Below are 22,247 nucleotides of genomic sequence, written 5' to 3'. Positions count from 1 at the left end.
TGGCTTCTGTTAAGTACTTTGCCATGTGCCCAGCACTGAGCCAAAAGCCCCCAGGTGTTCTCATGTGATGTCCCAAGGCCCTGTCATGGGGGCCTTACGATTCCCCCAACTTCACAGATGAGGAAACCGAGACTTAAAGAGATGAAATCTGCCAAGGTCACACAGCTAGAAGTGGCGGTACTCCTTCACCCACAACAAAAACCATTTTATTTCATATAATCAAAGGCTGAAGAGGAAAAGAAAAGAGATAAAACATATTTTTAAGGGCTTATTTCCCCTCTTCCAGCCGTCTTTCCTTCCTTACCAGCTCAGGTTACAAAGACACCTATGTGGGAGGAAAGACTGCACCTAAGGGTGTGGCTCAGTTTTATGGGTTATCTGTGGGATGAGCCCAGAGACCCCATACTTTCTCATTTTCTATTTGCTACTAGATAAGGAAAAGGAAATCCCACCTCCCCCAGGAGGCCTCAGCCTGGGGAAGTAAACGTGATTTTAGCACATTTTATATGGATGTTCATGATGGTGACTTTTCAAGTCTATGGTGGGAAAAAATATTTTATATTGTGTGAGTCGCATTTCAGACAGGTCCCCAAACCACTTGGAAGCCCTGGTGTCCTCTAGGTGGAAGTCTATGACGGTGGCTCTAGCCCCAGATCTGGTGAGAACCAGAACATGCCTCCCACCAGTAAGTAACAGGGAAATTCAATTACCTCACCACTGGTGGCAGGAGGGCAAAGACTATACGTTAAAACAGCTAAAAATGTCAGGAAGGTATTGGGCTGATGACTCTTGCTTGCCAACACTCATATATGAATGCATAATGGCACAGTAAACTAAGAAACACAGAAACAGACCGAAGAAGATAAGATAATCGAGAACAAAACAAGCCCAAACACACGGGCTTGCCACCAGCCCTGCCTGGGAAAGTCTGCGCTTCTAACAAGGGCACCTTTTCCCCACCGCTGGCCTTTGCTGGGCCTTTCTTGCACATTATTCTTCTCGACCACAAACAGATTAATTTCCAGGTCCTTTCCGACAAGTTAAACTTCAGCCATTTAAAAGAAATTAGTTTCCACCAACTTCCTACCTACGCATGCAGGCCCACTGGCCACACCACGCCCGCCGATCCCAGGGCCTCACACACCTGGTAGCCAGAACACAAGCAAACCCTTCCCATTCTGGCCCACGGGTGACCGGTGTTATCACAACTCTTTCTTTCCCTGAAGCCAGGAAAGATGATAAAACCTGTGTATGTAGCCAAAAGACTGGCCTCAACTGGTTCAGAGGGGGAAAAAATTGAGCTGTCTTTTTTTTTTTTGCCTGTAGCCAAAAGACCTGGGAGCATTTGATGTACAGTCAGCAGGTATTTAAAAAAGAAAGAAAGAAAGAAAAAGGAAAAAAAAAAAAAAAACAACACTGAAAAGGCTTGGCTGCACTGGGGCCCTGACACACTCTCATCTAAAGCCTGGCCCTCGGCCAAGTTCATCTGTTAATGGACAGCCACAACCAGGGCCTGCACCTCCCCCACCTCCCTCCACCCCTCCCTGAGTCTTCTCTGTTCTCCTACCTCTTTCGAGCTCCTAAAAACTAGACATCGATTATGTCTGCGCTTTTCCCTTTCTATTCAAGATAAACAAAGTGCTTCAAGTTCAGGGCGCACCCTGGGACCCTTGACAAAACAATCTATCATTCTGTCTGCTAAACCAGTCTGGCTACACCACGGCCAGGGAGAGGAACGCTCCCAATGTACAATTTTCCCTTTGTGCTCCTTCCCTCTTGCCACTAACCTCTTTTCTTTACCACCTTCTCCAGAGCAGATGGACTTGACCACTTTGCTTAAGCCCCTCCTGGCAACCTCAGAAATTAAAGAAAAGGAGCGAGCTCCTGGCTACCCCTCCTCCTGCTCAGGTTTTCCTCCTCCCTCTCTGTGGCCCCCACGGTCCTGCACACACATGCACGAATCCCGTTAGACCCACACAATCCTTTCGACCCTCTCGCCATTGACACTCACCCAGCAAATAAATTAAATGTTAGGACTGCCCCTTCCTCTGCTCCCTGCAAGAATATTTTAAGTGAGTTTTGTTTTAAATCATATCCATTAATTTATCCTGACTTGCAATTAAATGCAAGCACACTTTTTACAACCAGTACGGAATGTATTAATTATAACTACAATTGGTCAAATGAGAGCACAGTCCCTCCGAAAAATATTAGTAAAATACATAATAAATAATATTAATGAAACAAAAATAGATTCATACGCCTTGGCCAGGGCTTTTATTATTTCATGCAAGGGGAAATCCAGCCAACTAAATTTGCTACACACACTTTGGCAGGACTCTGACCAACGGCCACCAGTAAACTCCGAAAAGTGTGTTTTGGTGGTGCCCTGGACTAGGGGCCTCTGTGCAGACACCGCCATGAGAAGCCAATGGTCCCTGCGCCCAAAGCAGGGTCCACAGCGTCTTACCCAGCTCTCCCATGTGGTCAGGAAAAGTTACCCACAGGCTGCTTCCTCTTCCCCAGCCAGCCCCGGCTGTTTTGTTAATGTCCACCCCGCCCCTCAAAGGACAAATGAAATCCCACAGACCCAGGGGGAAATGAGCCCGGCTGAATTAAGGGCTCAGGATTCCGGCACCATCAGCATCTGTGTTAAGGCACCGTATACTGCACCCAGCGCTGGAAGCTGCCTTTGTTCCTGCCACACCGCCAGGCCCCTGCTAACCTGTCTCCACATCACTCAGCCTCACGCCTCACCCCAGCGCTCCCTGCCCCCTCCCCTCCCCCCAAATCCAACACACCCACCGCACAATCGAATCTAATTAAGATCAGGAAGAAATTTGCATTTTCTTTTCACTGTACCCCCAGTAATCACAGAAGTTCTTCAAATTTTGAGAATTTTGTTCCTCTGCTAATTATTTCCCTCATTTTGCATTTCAAGGCACAAAGACAGTCTATCTCACTGGTGGTCTATTAATAGTTTGAAGTTTTGAGCATCAGAAGGTGGGTTTTTTTTTTTCTTTTAAAACTATTCTGTCATTTCCAGTTTTGTAAAAAGGTCTTTTTTTTTTCTTTTTTGGTGATAGTGGTAGTGATGGTGTTAATGTTTCTTCAAAAAGACAGCTTCTGTGCCATTCTGTGTATTATGATTTGGTTTCCCCCCTTATAATAGCTACTCTCTGCCTGGTTTACTGATTTACAGAACCTTGGTATATGAATGGCCAAAAAAAAAAAAAAAGGAAAGAAAGAAAATTCCTTGGCATAAGTATATGTTTGCTGATCAAATTTCAGATCATGTGTTGTTCATTATTATGACTTTACTTGAAAAACAGTTTGCCACAGTGAGATGGATTCACTTTATATGCTTTCTACCCCTCCACTCCCTTTAAGTACTTTGAAAAACAGTACAATTTTTTTAAGGTACATTTAAAGCATGAACTGGTTTGGATTAAAACAATGTTTCAATGTCCGTAAATTCCCTCAAAATACATTTTCAAAAGACTTATGCAAAGCCACACGTGATTTTGAGGGAGCTAATGAGATTGTCCCACCAACAAAATCTAATGGTGATTTAAGAAATTCTAATACTTTTCATTTACTTCCCGTAGAATTATTTGTATACTTGACATTTATACAGTTTCTCCATTATGTAACAATCTACCCTGGGTATACTAGGTTATGCCAATCTATTAGAATGAAATTTGTACTCCATATAAGCAGAAGTTTCCAGTGGTTTTGACTTACCATTATGTTTCAATGTAAAGTGTTATTATAGCAGAATATAAAGCACAGCTACTCCATGCTCACGTTTTTAACTCTAATACTGTAATCTTTCTTGCTGCTTCTAGGGCTGTGTCAGTGTTTACATTCCTGGAAGTTAAATAAACCGACATGGCAAAACTCCTGGATAGACTGAATAATAAGGCTTGTGATGACTAAATTGTTTACTTTTTACCTTGTTAGGATCCCTTTCTTGTAAAGTTTGGTGGAGAGACACAGAGAGAAGGAATGAAGGGGAGTGATGTGAGATAGAAAGAGAGAGATTTATACACTGGCTTCCATATGTCACAAAGACCTTCCTATCCACAGCCAACACGACCGAAGCAGCATGCATAAGTTAGTTTTGCCTGTTTTGTTTTGTTTTGTTAAATACCAGGTCATCTGAATACCCCTCTCTCCACTACCACCCACCCCCATATAAAGATTTTTTTTGCCCATTTTCAAATAGCAAATTATCCATTAGATTTCATCATATCTTAGTAAAGCAATTACATCAAGAAAATGATAGTGCGTGTGGAATCAATTATGCATGCAGTTGGCCGGAGACCAAAGGCTGTGAAGTCGGAGAGGGCAGAATCGCTCGACACACACAAATAAAAAGCCCCTGGATCTCACAGATGGACCCCATCAGTTCATCTTACTGCCTAAAAAGTTCATGCACTTAATAATTTATTTGTGTTCTGGATACTGTTTCCCAGCTGAATATTAACAACTTTGAACTGAAGCATGCTTTTAGCATGGTATGGATGGAAGTCACGGTAGGGCAAAGCCAGGTCCCTCTGAGGTTAAAATTATAGTTATGTTTCTTACACACTGTTCATTTTCCATCACAATTTATTTTCTTTCATTAAACATTCCTTTTAATCAGAATATCAGTTTCAGTGTTCTGATTCTGCTTGTTAACCAGTGATAAACTCATAAACCAAAGATGAACATCAATAATACAGCACAGGCTATTCAACAGCAAAGGCAAACACCAAAATCACAGGCTCTCAAAAATCGGAAACCGTTAGTTAGCACCTTGTTTTCACAACCAGAACACTCGTGTACCTTGACCAAGATTTACTTTAGTGAAGAAGGGAGGACACACTGCAGCTCAGAGCAGCAGTGGAACAGGAAAACTTACTTGATCTAAAAGATAAAGGAGTCGGCCAAACCCAGGCCCAAGATGTCTAGGTGCTAGCCATATATTTAAGGAAGAAACCCAAAGCATCATTAGAAAGGTTTGCAGACGTGTAGCCTTCTCTCTTCTAAAGGAGGAGCCTGATGTCTTAGTACACTGGAATAGCCAAGTCTCTCTAACAATAAAAATGCCCAAAAATGTCTGTGGGGCAACAGAGACAGGCAATACATATTTCTGCACATATCTGGATGTGCCTCAATCATATACTTAAATTTTACAGTCTTCTCCCCAAATGAGAACGATTTCCAGCCAACACGTCCACAAACTGTACTTAACGTTAAAAGAAACGGATAAAACATATGTAATTACTCAAGGTTAGACTTTTAATTCCTCAATTCACTAAAGGAAACTTGGCAAGAAGATGCATCATTTTGCTCCTTTCTACTGGGGCATCTGAGGAGAGCCACTGAGGCAGCTAATACACAAAACATGATCAAAAGTGATTAACAACAGCTTCATATGCAAATTGCATTAATGAAGGAGTGCAAAGTCATCATGTAAATTAAATATGTCAAATCTCTTGGTGAACTTTCAATCTTGAGAAGAAAAAACACTGCTTTAATTTTTTTACATCATCAATTTTGCAAGATTGAAAATCTAAGAATCTTGGTGCTATAAACAATTTTCACCTTTTTTTTCTCCTTCAGCAGGCTGACAGGCCAGCCTGATGTGCACCGAATGTACATGTTAATAGGCCAATCAAAAATGCAAAACAATTCGCAATTACTGGAAGGACCTAATGGTCATTAGAATTTACAACTAGGTAATGAACTGAAGTCTGCCCACACCATGCATATTCATAAAGCAATTTAGCCTTTGAAGATTAAAGAAGTGCTTAAAATTCAAATGAGCTTTAGCAAATTATCAGTAAGATTCATCCAAAAAGCAAAGGGTTTTTCTTCCTATGATTTCCTCATTTTTTTAATGCAAAATTGTTATATCTTCCAGACTGAGCTTAAACTAAACATAGAGCTTCTAGTCAAGCCAAAGGGGCTAAGAGACAAACAGAGGCTGCAAACATCGTTACGGACTTTGTTCATAAAACTAAGCCCTTAAGAGCCAAACCTATCTCTAAACATGGTAATTTATCAAAAGCAGCCCAGAGTTGCTCATAGGCAACACTGCACAGTCCTCCAACAAGAACAGATTAACACGAGTCCCTCCACCCTCCCAAAAAGCCTTTTTCCCCTCAAGTTGTCTCTCCTGTGTAAACATCCACTGTGGTATAAAAACAGCTTTTTCATCAGCTTGGAGTGGCATTAATTTTAGAAGTTTCTGCTTCCAAAGGGAAAAGAGCAAGAAAGGAGAAGAAGGAAGATGAGGGAGAGGAGCGAGGTCTGGCTGACTTCTGGGGAGTGAAAATGCTGTCGTTTGGTATCTGTCTTTCTGATTCCCCCAGTGCTGCACTGGCAGCGTTTGATCCAAGACGAATGGGTCACACGGACATCAGCTGACACGCAGAAAGTCGTGGTGTCCACCCACCACCAGCAGCGCACCCCCGGTATTGGAGAACGTCGTGGGAATTTGGATTTTCATGCTTCCCAATTACCAGTCTGGGGGAGGATCCTTTCCTCGAATGCTAACTCACACCTTACTAACCTCCTGACATTTTAAAAATTCCAGTGACAGAATTCCCAATGAAGCCCTCCTCTGCCTCCCACCCCAAAGACCCCAACGCAGGTGGAAGCAGGAAAGCATACGAAGTCCTGTCCCGGCTGGCATGCGAGTCAGACTGAGAACAACAGCTTCGAAAGGGCCACGTGTCCGAGCTTCCTGCTCCACTGCTAGACCCAAAAGCTCTCTGCTGTGGAGACTGTGTTTGAACTCCTATTCAAAAACATTCCAGCAACTTCTCTCAGCCATCCTCCTGCCCCTCCAGCCCCCAGTCTGACTTTTTCCTAGAGTTGATCTTACTGGAAATGTGGATGTATCAAGGCAATGAGAAAGAGCAGGAAAGAAAGAGTAAGGAGAAAACCATAGGTGCTACCGGTGATCTGTTAACTCTCTCATCCTTGGGCCCTGCTCAGAAACGCGCCACATTTTAACGTTTATTAGAAGGGATGGGATGCAGAGCTGCACGGAACCCGCATCCACAACCATCTGTACGAGCCACAGGTCCACAGTCCTGACCAATTCCATTTGACACTAATGTTACTCTACATGAGTAGAGTTCAATGAGGGCTGATATGGGATGTGACAAGGTAAATCAGAATTAGATTAAAAACAAAAGTTTAGAAACCGATGCTACACTGCAGAGCAAATGGGACTTGAAGGCCAAATTTCCCCTAACTGCCTTCAAGTGATTTTCCCTATTAGAGCATTTGCCTGCCACCCCCCTGCTGGCAATGCCGCAATCACATCAGAAGGTAAAGTGGAATGCATATAGGAAGGCTTGAGATATTCCTCTTTAAATACAATACCTATATATTTAATATATAGCGATTAACTTCTGGTCAGGAGTCTGCAGGCAGCAGGCTGCCCCAAGCAGATAGGAGGGGAGGGGGGCCCAGAGCTGGGACAAGCACAAAAGACAGGTCCAACAACAATGCCTGCTGTCAGCAGCTGAATTATTTTTATACAGGAATTTTTATCTCTATTGTACAAACAAGTACGTGTCTGTGCTGACTTGTTAAGCAATCCACTTGTATGTAGAATAAGATTTTTTTTTCTTTCTTGCTACCAGTCACACAGCTCCAAGATCAGAAGAAATACGTAGTCTTTGAAGCTGCTCAAATGTTTTAGTTAAAAGGACAGCAGTTGTTTTCAAAGATCCAAGAGTATCTTTATCAGAATTAAATTTTTCCTTATTGATTTTTCCCCTTAACATAACAAAAACATAACATGAGAAGGTTACGATTTATTATTAAAATTTTTTTCAGCCTTTAAATCATTCTTCAATAGCCAATGCTCACTTTTAAATGTAAAGGAATAATTTTTTTTTTTTTTTTAATTCTTAGGGTGGGATGGAGTAGGGGAGAGAAACTCATGGGATTCAAGATTTAACATTGGTTGATGCATTGTTTTAACTGGGAACTCAAAGGATTTTGGGTGGGGGAGTTAAAATAGACAGTAAATGGTTCATTGTGGGCTTCCCCCTAAATATAAATAAATCATGAAATCAAGGTATACCTTGAGTTGGTGAAGGAAAATGCTTTAGGTTTGGTTCTTCGGGGGGGGGGGGGCGGTTAAGGTTTTTCTCTTTTGGGAGGTTTTACTGGCCAAAGAGAAACTTCATACCTAAAATGTCTCAGATCCGACTCGGCATCTAATGCTGCTTTATGCTCCAACTAACATCAGAATCCAAGCTACACCTTATTTCCCTAAAAATTAACAGATGTGATTTTTTTTGCTGCTTTTTTTATGCATCATTACATATCAAGAAAATGAACAACTGATGACTATACATTTAAAAGCCCTGATGCTTAGCAGGAAGCTTGCTTGTGTTTTTTCAGAAAGTTCAAAAAGAAAACAGAAAGGGGAGGTGAGTACACAGCGGCACCGGTGTTCTTTTTGAAAACACCTTTGCAGGTTTCACAATAATTCCATTCTTTATTTTAATGGGAATTTTTAATCAGCGGATTGGCCTCTATCTAAAACTAAGATCAAATTGTAGGTGTAATTGTTCAGTGCCAATGCTAACAACAGTAAGGATACAAACAAAAACTCATTGTGAGTGACCAAAGGTCCCCAGGTATCCCCTTCATCAACATACCTGCTCCAGGTTCCCACTGGGAATTCCCTGGCGGAGACGGAGACTGATTCAGTTCTGAATAACATGCTGCCAACCCTATCTGGAAAAGGGTGTGTGCAAGGCGCCTCCTCGCCTCTTTTACAGGAAGTTTACACCTGATCATCTCACCTTCAGTGGGCTATAATTTGTTGTTTAGCACTCTAAGAACTTGGTATTTTATCTATCTAAAGAGATCCAAAAGAAAAAAGGAGGGCAGAAAAGGAGCAAGCTGGGGCGCAGCCTACCCTGGTGCACTTGTCCACCGTGCACCGCTCATCGCCTTAGAGCAGCAACCTGCTCAGGTAAGCCTCCCAGCAGCATTGCATCAGATCTGCCCAGAGCCGTCTCCAGGGTGAACCAAGAGATGAAACACTTCGGTTCCCCGTCTGCAAACTTCTAATTTGCCAGTTCTTGGCAGCTTATTTTTCCAAGTGTTTTGTTTCAGGAAACATGTATTTTTCTTTATGCGTTGTGTGGATCTACCACAACTGGTTCTGACAGCTGTTGATTCTGTTAAATGAACACATTATAAAAATCTTCTTTAAAACCTCAAGCAACATGGGCTCAAAAATATAATGGTGAAATATTTAATGGAGTTCCAGTTGAGAGTTGGTTTAAAAAGAAAAGTACAAATGAGGTAAAGAAGTGCATTAAATCAGCATTAGATTTAAGCTGAAATCTGTGTGTGTGTATATGTGTGTGTGTGTGTTTAATGGGGAAAGAGGGGTGTTGCAAATCACCGCAAATATTTACACTGTACTCCCTTTGTTCAAATCACATACTTTTAACAGGGAAAGCTGGAACTGTGGCTATTTAAAATTTTAAATATTCAAACGCCTGTAATTAACCATATGAAACAAATTATGTTGCATTTCTCCATACCAGCACATGCAAAAAATTCTGGTGGTGGGGACTGGGAGGTGGCAGAGTTGGGGAGACAACTCCAAGAGAAGGAAAGGATGACGTTTTCATTTTGCTATAGATCAAAGGAGAACAAGAATGGAAACTGTGGCATATCGAGCATTTTTCCATTGCTGTCTTTCACACTGGGCTATCTAAGTTTATACAATTCCCCAGACTAGCTGCATATTAAGCTTGCTGTGTACAGCTTTATTATGGTGCGGTGGTGGAAGAAGCATTAATATTCCGGCTCTGCATCTGACAGGGCATTTACATGCGCCCATCTGAGCAGCACCTGAGAGCTCCTCCAAGGTGCAGTAACTGTGCGCCTATTGTAAAGGCAAATGAAGCTCACCTATTCCCTGCTGGGATCAGAAGTGACCTCACCACCCCCCATGCCTCAAATCCTTCCCTTGCCAACCTAACTCAATGCCATCGCAGAATGACGAATGAGCTCAGAAATAGACCCCAAGTTACTAACCCTGCTAAGAACAGCAAAAGCCTTTGCTGAAATGTTTTAAAAATGCATAGGGAGTGCAGCTGGCCAGTAAAAAGCAGAGAGACAAATTCCAGTGAACCCAATATGGAATACGTTACATTCTAAAACTGATTAGAAATACAGTCTGATGTTTACTGGCTTCAAATTGAGTTTGGCATCGAGCATACTGGCTTTAATAATGCTGGCATTTTTTTATTATTATTATTTTAAATCTGTCTTTGGTCTCTAGGAGCACATGTAGAGAACTAAAGAATTCTTATTTGTCAGGTTACATTTCCTGGAAATTAAGTTTGTGACAGAAAATGACTCCAGTAGCAATAACATGGTTCATGCTCAAATTAATTAGGTCATGTTGTAAAAACTACATGGCAAATTACAAAGGTAAATTTACTGATATTGGCCAGTGCTCTATACCCTGGTAGTAAAGGTGAGAAGCTGTTTAAGGATGTTTATTTACCTGGGTTCAGGTAAAGAAGGAGGGAGGGATATAATGGTCAATTTCCTCTTTGTATTACAAATAAAAATATCCATCATTATCCATTAAATTATATAGTCTGAACATATTTTATGAACTTTATTAATGTCCTCCAAATAGACACATGACTTAAAAACCTGCTTGATCTGAAATAATGTTAAAAGTGGGCTCTAAGTTAGAATCTTTTTTTTTTTAATCCTTGAAATAACAACACTGCTGACATAGCCATGACCCAAATGAAATCTGAACAAGCAGAAAGGTACTAAAGATCCTTGGTGATTAAATCTCATGCTAAAAAAGTGGCAAGGTGCCAGGCTGGGTCCAGCTTGATGCTAAGTGTTTTTATTGCACTAAGCTGGTACTACTGTATGTAAAAACAGACTTGGGCTTGGGGTAAATTTTGTCAAATGATTTCTTTGTGCAATAAAGAGTGTGAACAGACCAAGTAAAGTAGATTAAATTAACAGCGAGTGATGCAATCTTGGTGCATCTCCCTGGCAGTGCTTTCTACTTCAGTTAAATTTAATATTTTCCCCCAAAGGAAAGCCACAAACTTTTTTCCTTTCTCATTGACTAGTGTGCAAAGCCACCATCTACCTCTTCTTTATTAAATACTTTCATTAAGAAATCATGAAAATCTAAAAAATGTTTCCCTAGGATTTGCGTGTTTGTTATGTACCCCAATTTAGTACTCCCACATGAGCCAAACTACATGGAGGCTGCAGTGTGAAATTAATGATTTTCCAGGAGTCTAGAATGTGCCATTAATATGCATCCAACTCGCCTCTTCCCTGAGCTGAAGGTTGCCTGTCCTGACCCTGCCTGCCCGTTTCTACACCCAGTTGCATTTTCCAGCCCATGAGCAGCTCCACAATTAAATGCCATTCACTAGAAAGGTGTGCAAAACATATTTCAGATTCTTTATAGTAAAAGGCACAACTTGCAACACAACAAGGAATGGGGTGATTTAAGAAATTACAGCACTGTTTTTTTAAGCATTCACAGAATAAACACAGAGAATGGGAGGAAACTTTGTCCCCCCTGCTCCTGTTCTTGAAGTGAATACATATTTGTGTTTCCAATAAAAGGCCATTTTTACATTAACTGTCTGTAACAGCAGGAGACAGAAAAACTAACACAATCTCCACATCACACACAGGATGATCTTCATATCACGTGGACCTATTCTCAAAACTATTATTTATAAAGGACGACCAGGAAAATGCACAATGCATCTTTTCTGTGTCACCAAAAGGGTAATGTCTGAAGAACTTTAGGGTCTTTGGGATCTGCTACATTTTAGATATTTTTTTTTTTTCCTTTTGGCTTTCCGAAGTAAATTTAGCAGCCATGCGGGCCACTGTGTTTAATTAAGCTTTCAAAAGTCCTCTGACAATGCCAACAATTGTAGGACTTCTGTGGCTCAATCATGCAATCACTGTGACAGTTCTATTTACAATTTGTCTTAGAAAGAGTTTCTCTGACATTGTACTTTGACAAAACATCCAAGCTGCCAGTTCACAACCTTTCTCTGTCTTATTTACAAATACAGCTTATATACAGGACTCCCAGTTTCATGAACATGAGTCTTTGGGTAATAGCCTCACATAGGCTCCCTATGAAAATCTTAGGTATTTATTAGGAAACAATATTCTCTATTTTCTGGATTCTGAAGGTAAATAAAATGTTCACCAGAATATTGTTTTTTTGGTGGTGGTATTTTTTTGTTTTAGCTGCCATGCTGAAAATTCACTTCAGAGGTCAGTAGTTTTTATTCAGAATCACACAAATAAAGAGAAATGAAAAATAAGTAGTCATAATAGGATACTATAATTTATAGTCTCATTTACAATTACACCGTAAAGTACACAAATACATCCTCCAGTTCAGTCTGAACTAGTAAAGAATTAGAATGGGTACAAAAAGAAAAGGCAAGTTGATTTTCTAAATTCTGAAAGGCATAAGTATGTTGTACTTGATTTACCTTTAAGTAACATGCTAATGTATTTCCATTTTGAATTAGTATTTCCCCCTTTTTAAAGTATCCGTCTTACATAATCTAAATATTAGCTAGATTGTCTAGGCAAATAATTTTAAACACCCTGATAAAAATGTCTATGTTCATGATTTTAAGGAGAAAAAAATGTTATATATCAATAGCAGCAGACTTCACTACATTTTATAGGACTTGTCATATTTTTTCCCCATTCTCTAAAAAAGCTAACTTTATGATCGTCCAACCCTAATTTAAATGTTCCTATGTGCAGTAAGCCAAAACCTCAAATTTGACACTATAGGATAATATTTTTGGCCTTTTCTATAAGGGAACAGCAGCTTTACAATCACTCATCTTCGATGAATATTTCCCCCATCATAAAATATGAAACAAAACAAAACCCCTGTTGAAAGCTCTGTCAGTCAAAGGCTGGTGATATCTGATGGTGGGTATTTGACACACATAATGATGAACTGGGCCCACACAATATAAGCTGCTAATTTCCAGTTAACTTAATACTATTTGAATGGTCTCAATGGATCACAGTCACACAACATTTTGAATATTTGAATAAAATGCAAAAAGCAACCTGGTCAGTGTCTATGTGTATAGTTAACGTGTACACGGATGAAGGTGGGGAGGACATCCATGTATAACATGTTAACTATACACATAGACGCCACCAGGTAAAATGCATCCTCTCTAAAAAATACTCAGCTTTGAGCCTATGTACAGTAAAAATGCATACCAGTTTACTGAAGATTTAAAGAACTCTACCTTATTCTCCTATCTGAAAGCCCCGAATTTTAAGCTTTATTTATCTAAGGAAGAATATCTGTCACTGTTTTATTCTTGCTTCCTGCCTATAAAATGGCACAGGCACACAGTGAACTCAAATCCAACTTACATCTCTTTAATAAAGCCTTTCCTACCCAGCGCGCTTAAATGACTACCTTTTATGTGGTTGCCAAACATATTCTTCTAGAGATTCATCAATATATCTTTCCTAATACAAAGCATTGCTTCTCCTTTCTTTTTGTGACACAATTCAAATATCTACTAAATGATTACTGTTATTGTTTCCTTCCTCATCATAAAAAGAAAAGCAGACTTGGAATTGTGGAGACGGGCTTTAGAGAAAGGGGCTGGGGGGTACACAGCCGTCTTCCAGAACTTTGCTTCAGGGGCACCTGAGGGCCAGAGCATCAGAATTTATGTGCAATGGTAGAATGTTAATTTCACCATGGGAAACTCTTAATTCATTACTGTGAATTATGAGAAGTCGTGATTCTAGTTACTGACGTCTCGCTTTGAGATGTGACCACACTATTTACGTTCACCCAATTCCAGGGTGGGAACAGGTGATTAAACACAATGAAAGGAATCAAGACTTGGTAATTATTCGTGCATGAAAGGTTTACCTCACCTGGGTCACAGCACTTGTGCACCCATTGAATGTCTCAGACACCTTAGACAGCTTTTCATCTCAGTGAAATTATTTAGTATTAGCCCTATAAAATATATTTTAAATTTGGGGGGGGGGTTCTCTAGGCTCTGCTATTGTACTAGTTCTTTAAAAAAATAAAAGAACCTTTATGACAACCTGGGAAGTAAAGCAAGTATCTTTTCCTTCCCTATGCAGATCCACAACTGCAACAGCAAAAAGCCTGAACTATATATAAGGCATTCCCCCCAGCGTTTAGATTCCTCCTCTAAGCACAGAGGCACAGAGTTTTTGAGCTGGTTAATCTAAGACTGAATAACCTATTTGGGACCTCAGTAAGAAGTGTGGTTTTAATTCTTGCTTGACAGACACTGTGTTTTGTCTTTTAAACGAGCAGCTCGATATGTAAATACGATGTTACATCACGCAAGTGTTACTCCATATTTGGTGATTTAGCAAGGCTTTGGATCTCCGAAGACGACAAATCCCCTTCCGCCTGCTCTTGCTTCATTAATCATGCCTCACACTTCTGTTCATTTTCCTTCCAGTCACAAGACAGCACATGGAAATGGTCATTGCCATATCCTACTGTGGGCTGGGGGAGATAAAATCTTAACCTATATGTCACATAAGCTAAATGTGGTAGATTCAAGAAAAATACTTTGTAAATGCAGCTTCCCTGGTAGCAGATTTCTCATTTCACTAAAGGGAAAGTATCTAAATGTTATTACAGAAAGCATTAGAAAGAAAGAAAAAGAAAGACAGAAAGAGAAGGAAAGAAAGGAAGGAAGGAAGAAAGGAAGAAAGAAAGAGAAAGAGAGAGAGAAGAGAGAAAGAAAGGAAAGAAGAAAGAAATAAAGAAAGAAGAAAGAAAGAAAAAGAAAGGAAGGAAGGGAGGGAGGGAGAGAAAGAAAGAAAATGCCACATTTGATTTTAATGATCAAATTCCAGAGGGGGAGAGGAGAAATAATGTGACATTTAATCCCCTCCGGAGCACTGACCTATTATGGTTCAACTTTGTGGTCAAACTAGGTCAGAGAGACAAGTTCCAGTGAATCAATTGACTCTATGCACTACCTTTCCTAAAACTGAACAAACCTTCTAGAGGGTGGGGGGCAGACAGAAGAAAGTGATCTACTGATAGGCACGGTGTTTTGATCATCACAGAACCTGCATTTACTTTGTTTAAGGTGCTAAACCAAAAAATGTTTTGAGGGTCACTATATAGTGTTGCTGTTTATCACCTAGAGTAGGGAATTTAAGTCCCTCAGTTAGACTTTAATTCCTCTTCCCTTGAGCTGCCGAGAAACCCACACACCTAGCTACCTCTCTGCTAAAATTAGCTGAAGGAGAGAAAGCTGTTGAATATGTGTATGTATTTTTCCAAGAAAAATTTTACATTGTGTTTTAACAGAAACAGTGGAGTCTGGACTGGACATTTGTAAGGGTGACATGTGGCTGTGTAAACCACAAACAAAATCAAGATACATCTGTCAAAACCACATCAGAGACAAGAGAGAGCACAGAGAAGCATTTATCACTTAGCTGAGGAGGCAGGCTGCAGGGAGCAGCCGTTCCTGTCAAACCAACCTTTTGAAATTTCCAACATGCCCTTAAACTTTTCGAGTAAGCATGTCTGTTCGCTTCAGCAACTGCCCTCTCTACTCTGGCCTGGCCAGTGGAAAATGGCATCTTAAAGTCAAGGTCATGGTGTCATCCCACCACAGGGCTGTGTTTAATTACAGCCCCATACGGGCTGACAGCCAATATGGATCCAAGGCTAGCCCTGAAGCTCAGTTAACTCTTTCCACTTCCTCCAAACTGTCCTGCCAGCCCACCCTACCAGAGGAAGCCTTGAGAACTAACTGTACCCCCAGGGAGGCCTGACCAGGTATTCTGAGTCAAGCAGCTCATTGGCTGAACTACAAATGTCTATATGGCCACAGTGCTCCTGACATGTCACCAGTGCTGGAAATGGACATTGGAAACTGGACTAGGTATAGTAAGGTTCAACACTTTAAAATGAGAAGGCGAGGAAGGAGAAGAAAAGAAATTCAGAATCAACAGCTCCAGAGAGAGGGTGTCAGGTGTGTGTACCTATTCTGCCTACATCTGACTCAGTGAGGTGGAAAATATTTGTTTTTCTGTGTTCTGGACATAAGCAATAGGAATGATTATTTTAACATTACAGGCTGTCATGGACAGCCACATGGAGAGAAATACAGAAAGCACTTCACCACTCCTTACTGCTTGGCTACAGCACCTCTGAAAATGAAAAGAAAACATGCAAACAGCTTTTCTCCTTGCTTCTCATTTACCTGCTATGTGTTCCTGTTTGGGGCAAATTCCTCTAGATGACGTTGATAAACAATCGTCATCCTCTGGCGTGACCTGGATGCCAACCTCCACGGGATTGGATGCTTTTTTCATCTCGATTGGTGAAGGGGAAGGTGGCTTATCCACAGCTTTTTCTAAGCAAAGGCTGCCATTGCATTGTTTCCGTTTGTGCTCGATAAAAATAAGAATGTCCCCCAATGGGAAGTTCATCTGGCACTGCCCACAGGTGAGGAGGTCATGGTCCCCTTCTGGAGCTCCCAACGGGCCGTGGTCTGGTTCATCATCTGTAAGAATGGCTTCAAGAGGTTCGGCTGTGGTTGGAGAAACAAAAGCACAATTATTATAGTGTCAGAGAGGAGAGAAAAGGGGAAAACACTTTCTCAACCCCATCCCATCCCACCACATTATGTATAGTGTTTCTAGGCTTCTCTATATAACACTCAGAAAATGTGAACATACAAAAATGTGCAAGGATGTGAAGGTTATCAACAAAAAGGCAAATTTATCAATGAGGCAAATCATCACATATTTAAAGAAAACAGTCTGCATAACTCCAAAGAAAGCACACACTACACACTACACACACACATACATGTGTATGGTTTGTAAGTTTAGAAAGAATATAACTTAAATAAATAGTTAACACAAGGGACATAAAGAAAGCTTAAATAATAACTACGAGAAAAGCTGGTAAAAACATTGATTGAAACCAAATTTGTTTCTTTTTTCCTATACGCTAAGTTGTCTATTGTGCCAAAAGGAAAGGTGAATAAACACACACCCCCTTTGTGTGTGAATGTATATCCTCCTAAATATACAGACATGGCTTCATAAATTAGAAAGCTACTACATCACACAAAAAAAGTGCCATATTTACACTGCCGTAATAAGAAAACTACTACATTCACCTATGAAACGATCTAAATAATAATCATAACGCAGCATAATGCACACTGCCAAAAACCCTTCTGATCTCACTCTCAGCACTGCCACAAAATCAAAGAAATATCAAATTCACTGGCAATTCTTCTCAGACACATTAGCTAAATAGGATACTTTTGAGTACTTAAGAAAATAAGCCAATTAGTCATTTTTTTATTCGGAAAAAAAAGAATGCCTAAAATATTCTAAACATGCTTGCACTTGGTAGCATCCATGACATAAAAATCAGAATGGTCAAGCACACACCACGTTTCAGAACAAGGCTGAGAAGTCCTTTCTTCAGACTTGAAATACTTTGCCTAATGTTGTCAAAGTTGACTAATTTTCTGAATGAGCTCCAAAACGCTTCATTATGAGACTATTTCTGCACACATAATCACCAGCGGATGCTGTAACAAGGTAGACATGTCTTTCTTTCCTGTTTGCTTTTTTTTTTTTCAACTTTGTACCAAAATACTCCAGCATCTATTTGAGTAGTTTCTATCATTTTTTAACCTTCCAAAGGGGAAAAGAGAGTTGACAAGTCTCTGCTCGTGAAATCTTATGCTTGCTCTATCAAAAAGAAAAAAAAAAAATCACAAAATAAAAAACACATCCAGGATGCTGCCAGTTAATAAAACTGAAGCAGAAAATGTACAAGTCTTAAACAGTTAATCAGTCTGACCTTCTTTAGCAAGCTGCCAATTTCACATTTAATGAACTTAAAGCCACAGAGAATCAAAAAATAGATTTTAATTTGAGTGTAGAATATTGGAACAGATTTTGATAAAGTGCAAAAATCCAGTGAACTCAGGTTAAATTTATTTCAACCCTACCCAGGCTGAATATTGAGGGGGAAGATCTAGAGTAACTCCCAGATGTGCTAGGTGAAATAATATTGAGAGAGCCCTGCCTAGCTGCACCTGTGCTCAAGTAGGACATGTCATAATTTCTAGCCTCTGGTACTCCTCCTAATTTAACATAAGGTCACCACAGGAATATGAAGGTTATATTCCTACTAATAAAGACTATAAAGGAAGCATTTATGTTTCTTTGCCCAACATACTGACCAAAAGACAAATACAGACTATACATGCACACTTCTTAAATAAAAGGAGAGAAACGGAAGTGCTTCTGCATTGTGCCTTTATGTCATTTTTCTCCTACATTTGCTTTCATTTTGACCAAGTGAGAAACTGAATAGGGAAGTCATTCTCCAATATCTCTGGTATTTGAAATAAGGATTTTAAGTACACATTGACAAATGTGGCTTTTTTTGTTTAGCATTAACTACAAGTTCTGAGGTTTCCAGACTGCAGGAACACTCAGGAAACATTTTATTTTAATACAGTTAGTAGTACGTGGAAGCTTTGCAAAAAAACATTTTTTAAAATTCCACCGTTAAGATTCATTTTTTTATTCCCAAGGCTTGACACATTTCTGGAAGTGGGAATATTATTTAGGAGCAAAAGGAAATATTCTCCTAAGTATCAAATAGTTAAAGGTAATGCGGTTCAAAACAGACTTGGTTAAAGTCTTCTAAATGTAGTGACTGAACTGATTTACAATCAAAACCAGGAAATGAAGTGGTAATTCAGAGGTTGCTGATTACACCTCCACATTTCACCTAATTAATTTTATAGGAGGCAAAGTTCTTGAAAATAACAAGATGATCAAATGTACAGATATAAAACCTGTAACCTCAACATTTTCTATGCTCTTAACGTAAATTATTGCTAATTAACAAGAATTATATCCTAATGTATGAAATACATTTAACATCGTCTCCTTGCAAAACATTTGGCTAGTGATGTTCTGAGAAATGCCAAAACGTGTTTTTATTATTGCTGCTATATTATTAAAAATCAGACAAAGTGGGACACAAAGAAAATATGAAAATACAATTCTCTTGGTGTAGTCTACTGATTTGCATTGACATCTTTTCTCAGTGGCAATCAACATTTCCTTTCTGGGCATCTGATAATTTCTCTGCATTTTAATGCAAATTCCTCTTTCCTAAAAACCTTCCTAACCTCAGTCATTTACCACCACCACCCCCCAATTCAACTCCATCCTCCTTCTTCCCCACAATACCATCGTTTCTAAGCTCGGGCCTAAACTCCGGCTACAAAGCAGGGAGTCCTCGATTGAAGTGGAAGGGAGTGGGCAAATAATCATAATAATTAGCCGTGAATTCTCTCTACAAGGGGAGGAAGAGAAATAGAAAATAAAATGCTTCTGCGTTCAAACAGCAAGACAGCCTGGAACGTCTCAACGTCCCAGCGGCAGACTGAGATCTCTTTCCTCTCTCTGTAGTTGCAAAAGAATAAATTTAAGGAAAAAAGAATCCTTAGAAGAAATGTTGGGAAGAAGCAGGGGAAACGAGGGCTGCTAGGGAAGGCGGAGGGGGAGGGGTGAAGGGAGATGTGTCTTCAAGTTTGCTTTCCAAGTCCTTCCCCTTGATTGTCTTAACAGGGTAAAGAAGCAAATGAAGGCTCAAATGCATAGAGGAAAAGCAAAGAAACAAAAGCGAAGCCGGGGGCTACAGGCCCAGGGCAGGGGGCCCGGCAGGGGTGGGCCGTGCAGAAAGTGAAGTTGGGCGCCGGGACTCTAAGGCACAAAGCGAGCAGCGTGCTGGCTGCAGGCTCCTGCCGCGCTTGCTGCGAACACGTGCAGCAGCAGCCGCGGGGCCTTGGGGCCGGGGGCCCAGAAGCAGCGAGCAGCCAGGGGCCCCGACTGCTGCCTCCCACGCCCGTCCAGACCGGCCGCGCGGCGACGGTTCTCTGGGCCCTGCAGTTGGTGAAAAAGGAAGTGAGGTCTGGAAAACCCGGCTGGTTAACCCGGTGCAGTCTCGTTATCCCCACACACACCCCAAACGCGGGTCCTGAAATTCATTCCGTGTCCACACGCTTATACTTTTTACTTTGGGGGATCTCTGCAAATGCGTTTTCCCCGCAATTCTGGGCACTGGGTGTGCGCACAGCGGCGGCTGCGGTTATTCATTATTAATGACGCTGCTTGCCCGCATCATTATGATGATAACTATTACTATTGTTGTGATTCCGGGCTCGGAGGCGAGAGCCGCGGGAGGCGGGGAAGGGGTGTCGGTCTGCAGAGCCGCCCGGCAAGCTCGCCGCAGCCACCAATGTCTGTGCTTTGCGTGGGGATGATAGGGTAGAAGAAGTGAACCTAGAGACCAAGGGCAAACTTGCCATAACCCTCCCTTCGGCCATGCCCTGTAGCCCAAGAGCGCGCACTCCTCGTTCCTCTCTACCAAAAATGCCCGCCCGGAAAGAAAGCGAAAACTGCACCCCGCTCCTCGCCCAGCGCGCGCTGGTCTCCTCAGCTCGCGCACCGGGGTGTCGGCCGCGCGCCCGGGCGCTTCTCCGCGGCCCTGGCCAGAAGCATTTTTAAAGTCAAAATGAAGAACAAAGACATAAGGAGAGATGGGGGGAGAGAAAGGGAATTCTGCCTAACCGTTCGTTCCCCCCCCCACCCCCACCATCGCAAAGCTCGTCACTCTCCGGACGAGAATCGCCGGGCAGGAGGTGGGGGAGGCTCTGGTACAGGTTCAAGTTCGCTGAGCTTTCTTGATCTTGTTCTGCCTCCTAGCGACAGAATAGCTTATTCAGCCCACGCAGGGGGAGGGGGGTCCTGAGGACTGGGATGGCTCCCGCCCCCTCTGCGCACCCAGAAAAAGAGAAGAGAAAGGAGTGACCCACGCACCCCCTCCCAAACTGGCCCTTTAACCCAGTGCCCGCACCGGGACAGAAGGAGAGGGGACTAACCCTCCCAGCTTGGAGTGTCCTGAGATGGACCCAAGAGGGAGAGGGGTACGAGGGAGCAGCCCGGACTGCGCGCCCCAGTCTGTCCTTTGAGCCCCCATTGCATCCTTTGGACGAAGGACCCGGCTTTCCCGAGTCCTGCGAACACTGCCCTTCCTTCCCGCCGGTACCTGGCCGGGCTGTAACTTCACACCGCCGCGCGCAGCGTCTGATCCGCATCCGGCACAGCCGGGGGAGTGGGGGGCGGGGGAGAGCGGTGAGGGAGGGATGCGCGGGGGTGGGGAGAGGGAGGGCCCCGCAACGTGCCAGGGCGGGGGAGCTTCCGAAGTGTGTGACAAGTTCCAGGGCCCAGTGAAAAATTCAATTCCCTGTGCGCACCCCCAACACCCCTTTAAAAAAAGAGAACCAAGTATAGGTGGTCCTTTAAAATTGCATCAAAAATTAAAATAAGAATCATAAATGAGGTTGAGGGGGATGCGGGCCCTCTTACTCCTTTCTTTCTCTTGCTGCCAAACTTTCCTAAGTGCCTATCGCCCGCCTTTCCCGGCGCACTCAGCCGGAGACAGCCACCTCGATCACCACCACCTTCTGTCTAGACTCACAAGGACCCCTGACCGAGCCAGGCCCGGGGTAGAGAGCAAGAACCCACGGGTGGGGTGCGCGGGGTCCCAGGATCCAGCACCCCTGAAATGCATACTCGAACACACTTCTCCCCTGCCCACCCCCACTCCTGGCCTGGCTGCGATCGGGTGCACGGGGCTGCTGGCCAGACCCGGTGAGAGGGGGCAGGGAAAGCACGTGGTGACCTCCCCGCTGTCCCAAGCACTGGACAAGAGACGTCTGAGAGTACTTGGGGCGGAGGGGAGGGGGCGCGCAGAATACGTTTTTCCTGTAGCTTTGCAAAATTAAAATGCTTTGCAAAGCTGAGTTTCACCCAGCAGATTTCTCAGTCTGGGAGGTCGGGAGGAGGTCTGGGCATTGTGCTGGGAGCGGATGGGGACTGCGGGCCAGGCTAGCGCGGAGTCACAGCGTGGCCTGCCGCGGTGCCCGGCGGGTGGGCGGCGGGCGCCGGGTGGGCGATCCCGGGCTTGGCTAGGGCGCGGCGAGGTCGGGCGAGGCCCGGGCGAGGCCCGGGCGAGGCCGGCCGCCGCCGCCGCCTGCTCCCGGGCTGCCGCGCCGCGCTCGGTCCTCAGTCTG

At 42.6% G+C, this 22,247-nt stretch overlaps 1 protein-coding gene across 21 annotated transcripts in view; it reads right to left on the bottom strand.

Moving 5' to 3' along the window:
- The window catches only part of BCL11A (BCL11 transcription factor A), a 95,965-nt gene that overhangs the window by 72,345 nt on the left and 1,373 nt on the right, over positions 1-22,247 (bottom strand). For 12 of the 21 annotated variants that reach the window (XM_069493950.1, XM_069493949.1, XM_069493965.1 and 9 more), the window contains exon 2: positions 16,326-16,655. In XM_069493950.1, coding sequence (XP_069350051.1) covers positions 16,326-16,655 — 330 coding nt within the window. Of the gene's footprint in view, positions 1-16,325; positions 16,656-21,220; positions 21,261-22,247 lie in introns of those variants that run through there. The other 9 variants (XM_069493953.1, XM_069493955.1, XM_069493960.1 and 6 more) reach the window with 1 other exon arrangement.

This window comes from Eulemur rufifrons, chromosome 19 (assembly GCF_041146395.1).
Source record: "Eulemur rufifrons isolate Redbay chromosome 19, OSU_ERuf_1, whole genome shotgun sequence".
NCBI lineage: Eukaryota > Metazoa > Chordata > Mammalia > Primates > Lemuridae > Eulemur > Eulemur rufifrons.
The sequence above is the reverse complement of the archived record's forward strand: the minus strand, read 5'-3'. Positions and strand labels throughout refer to the sequence as shown.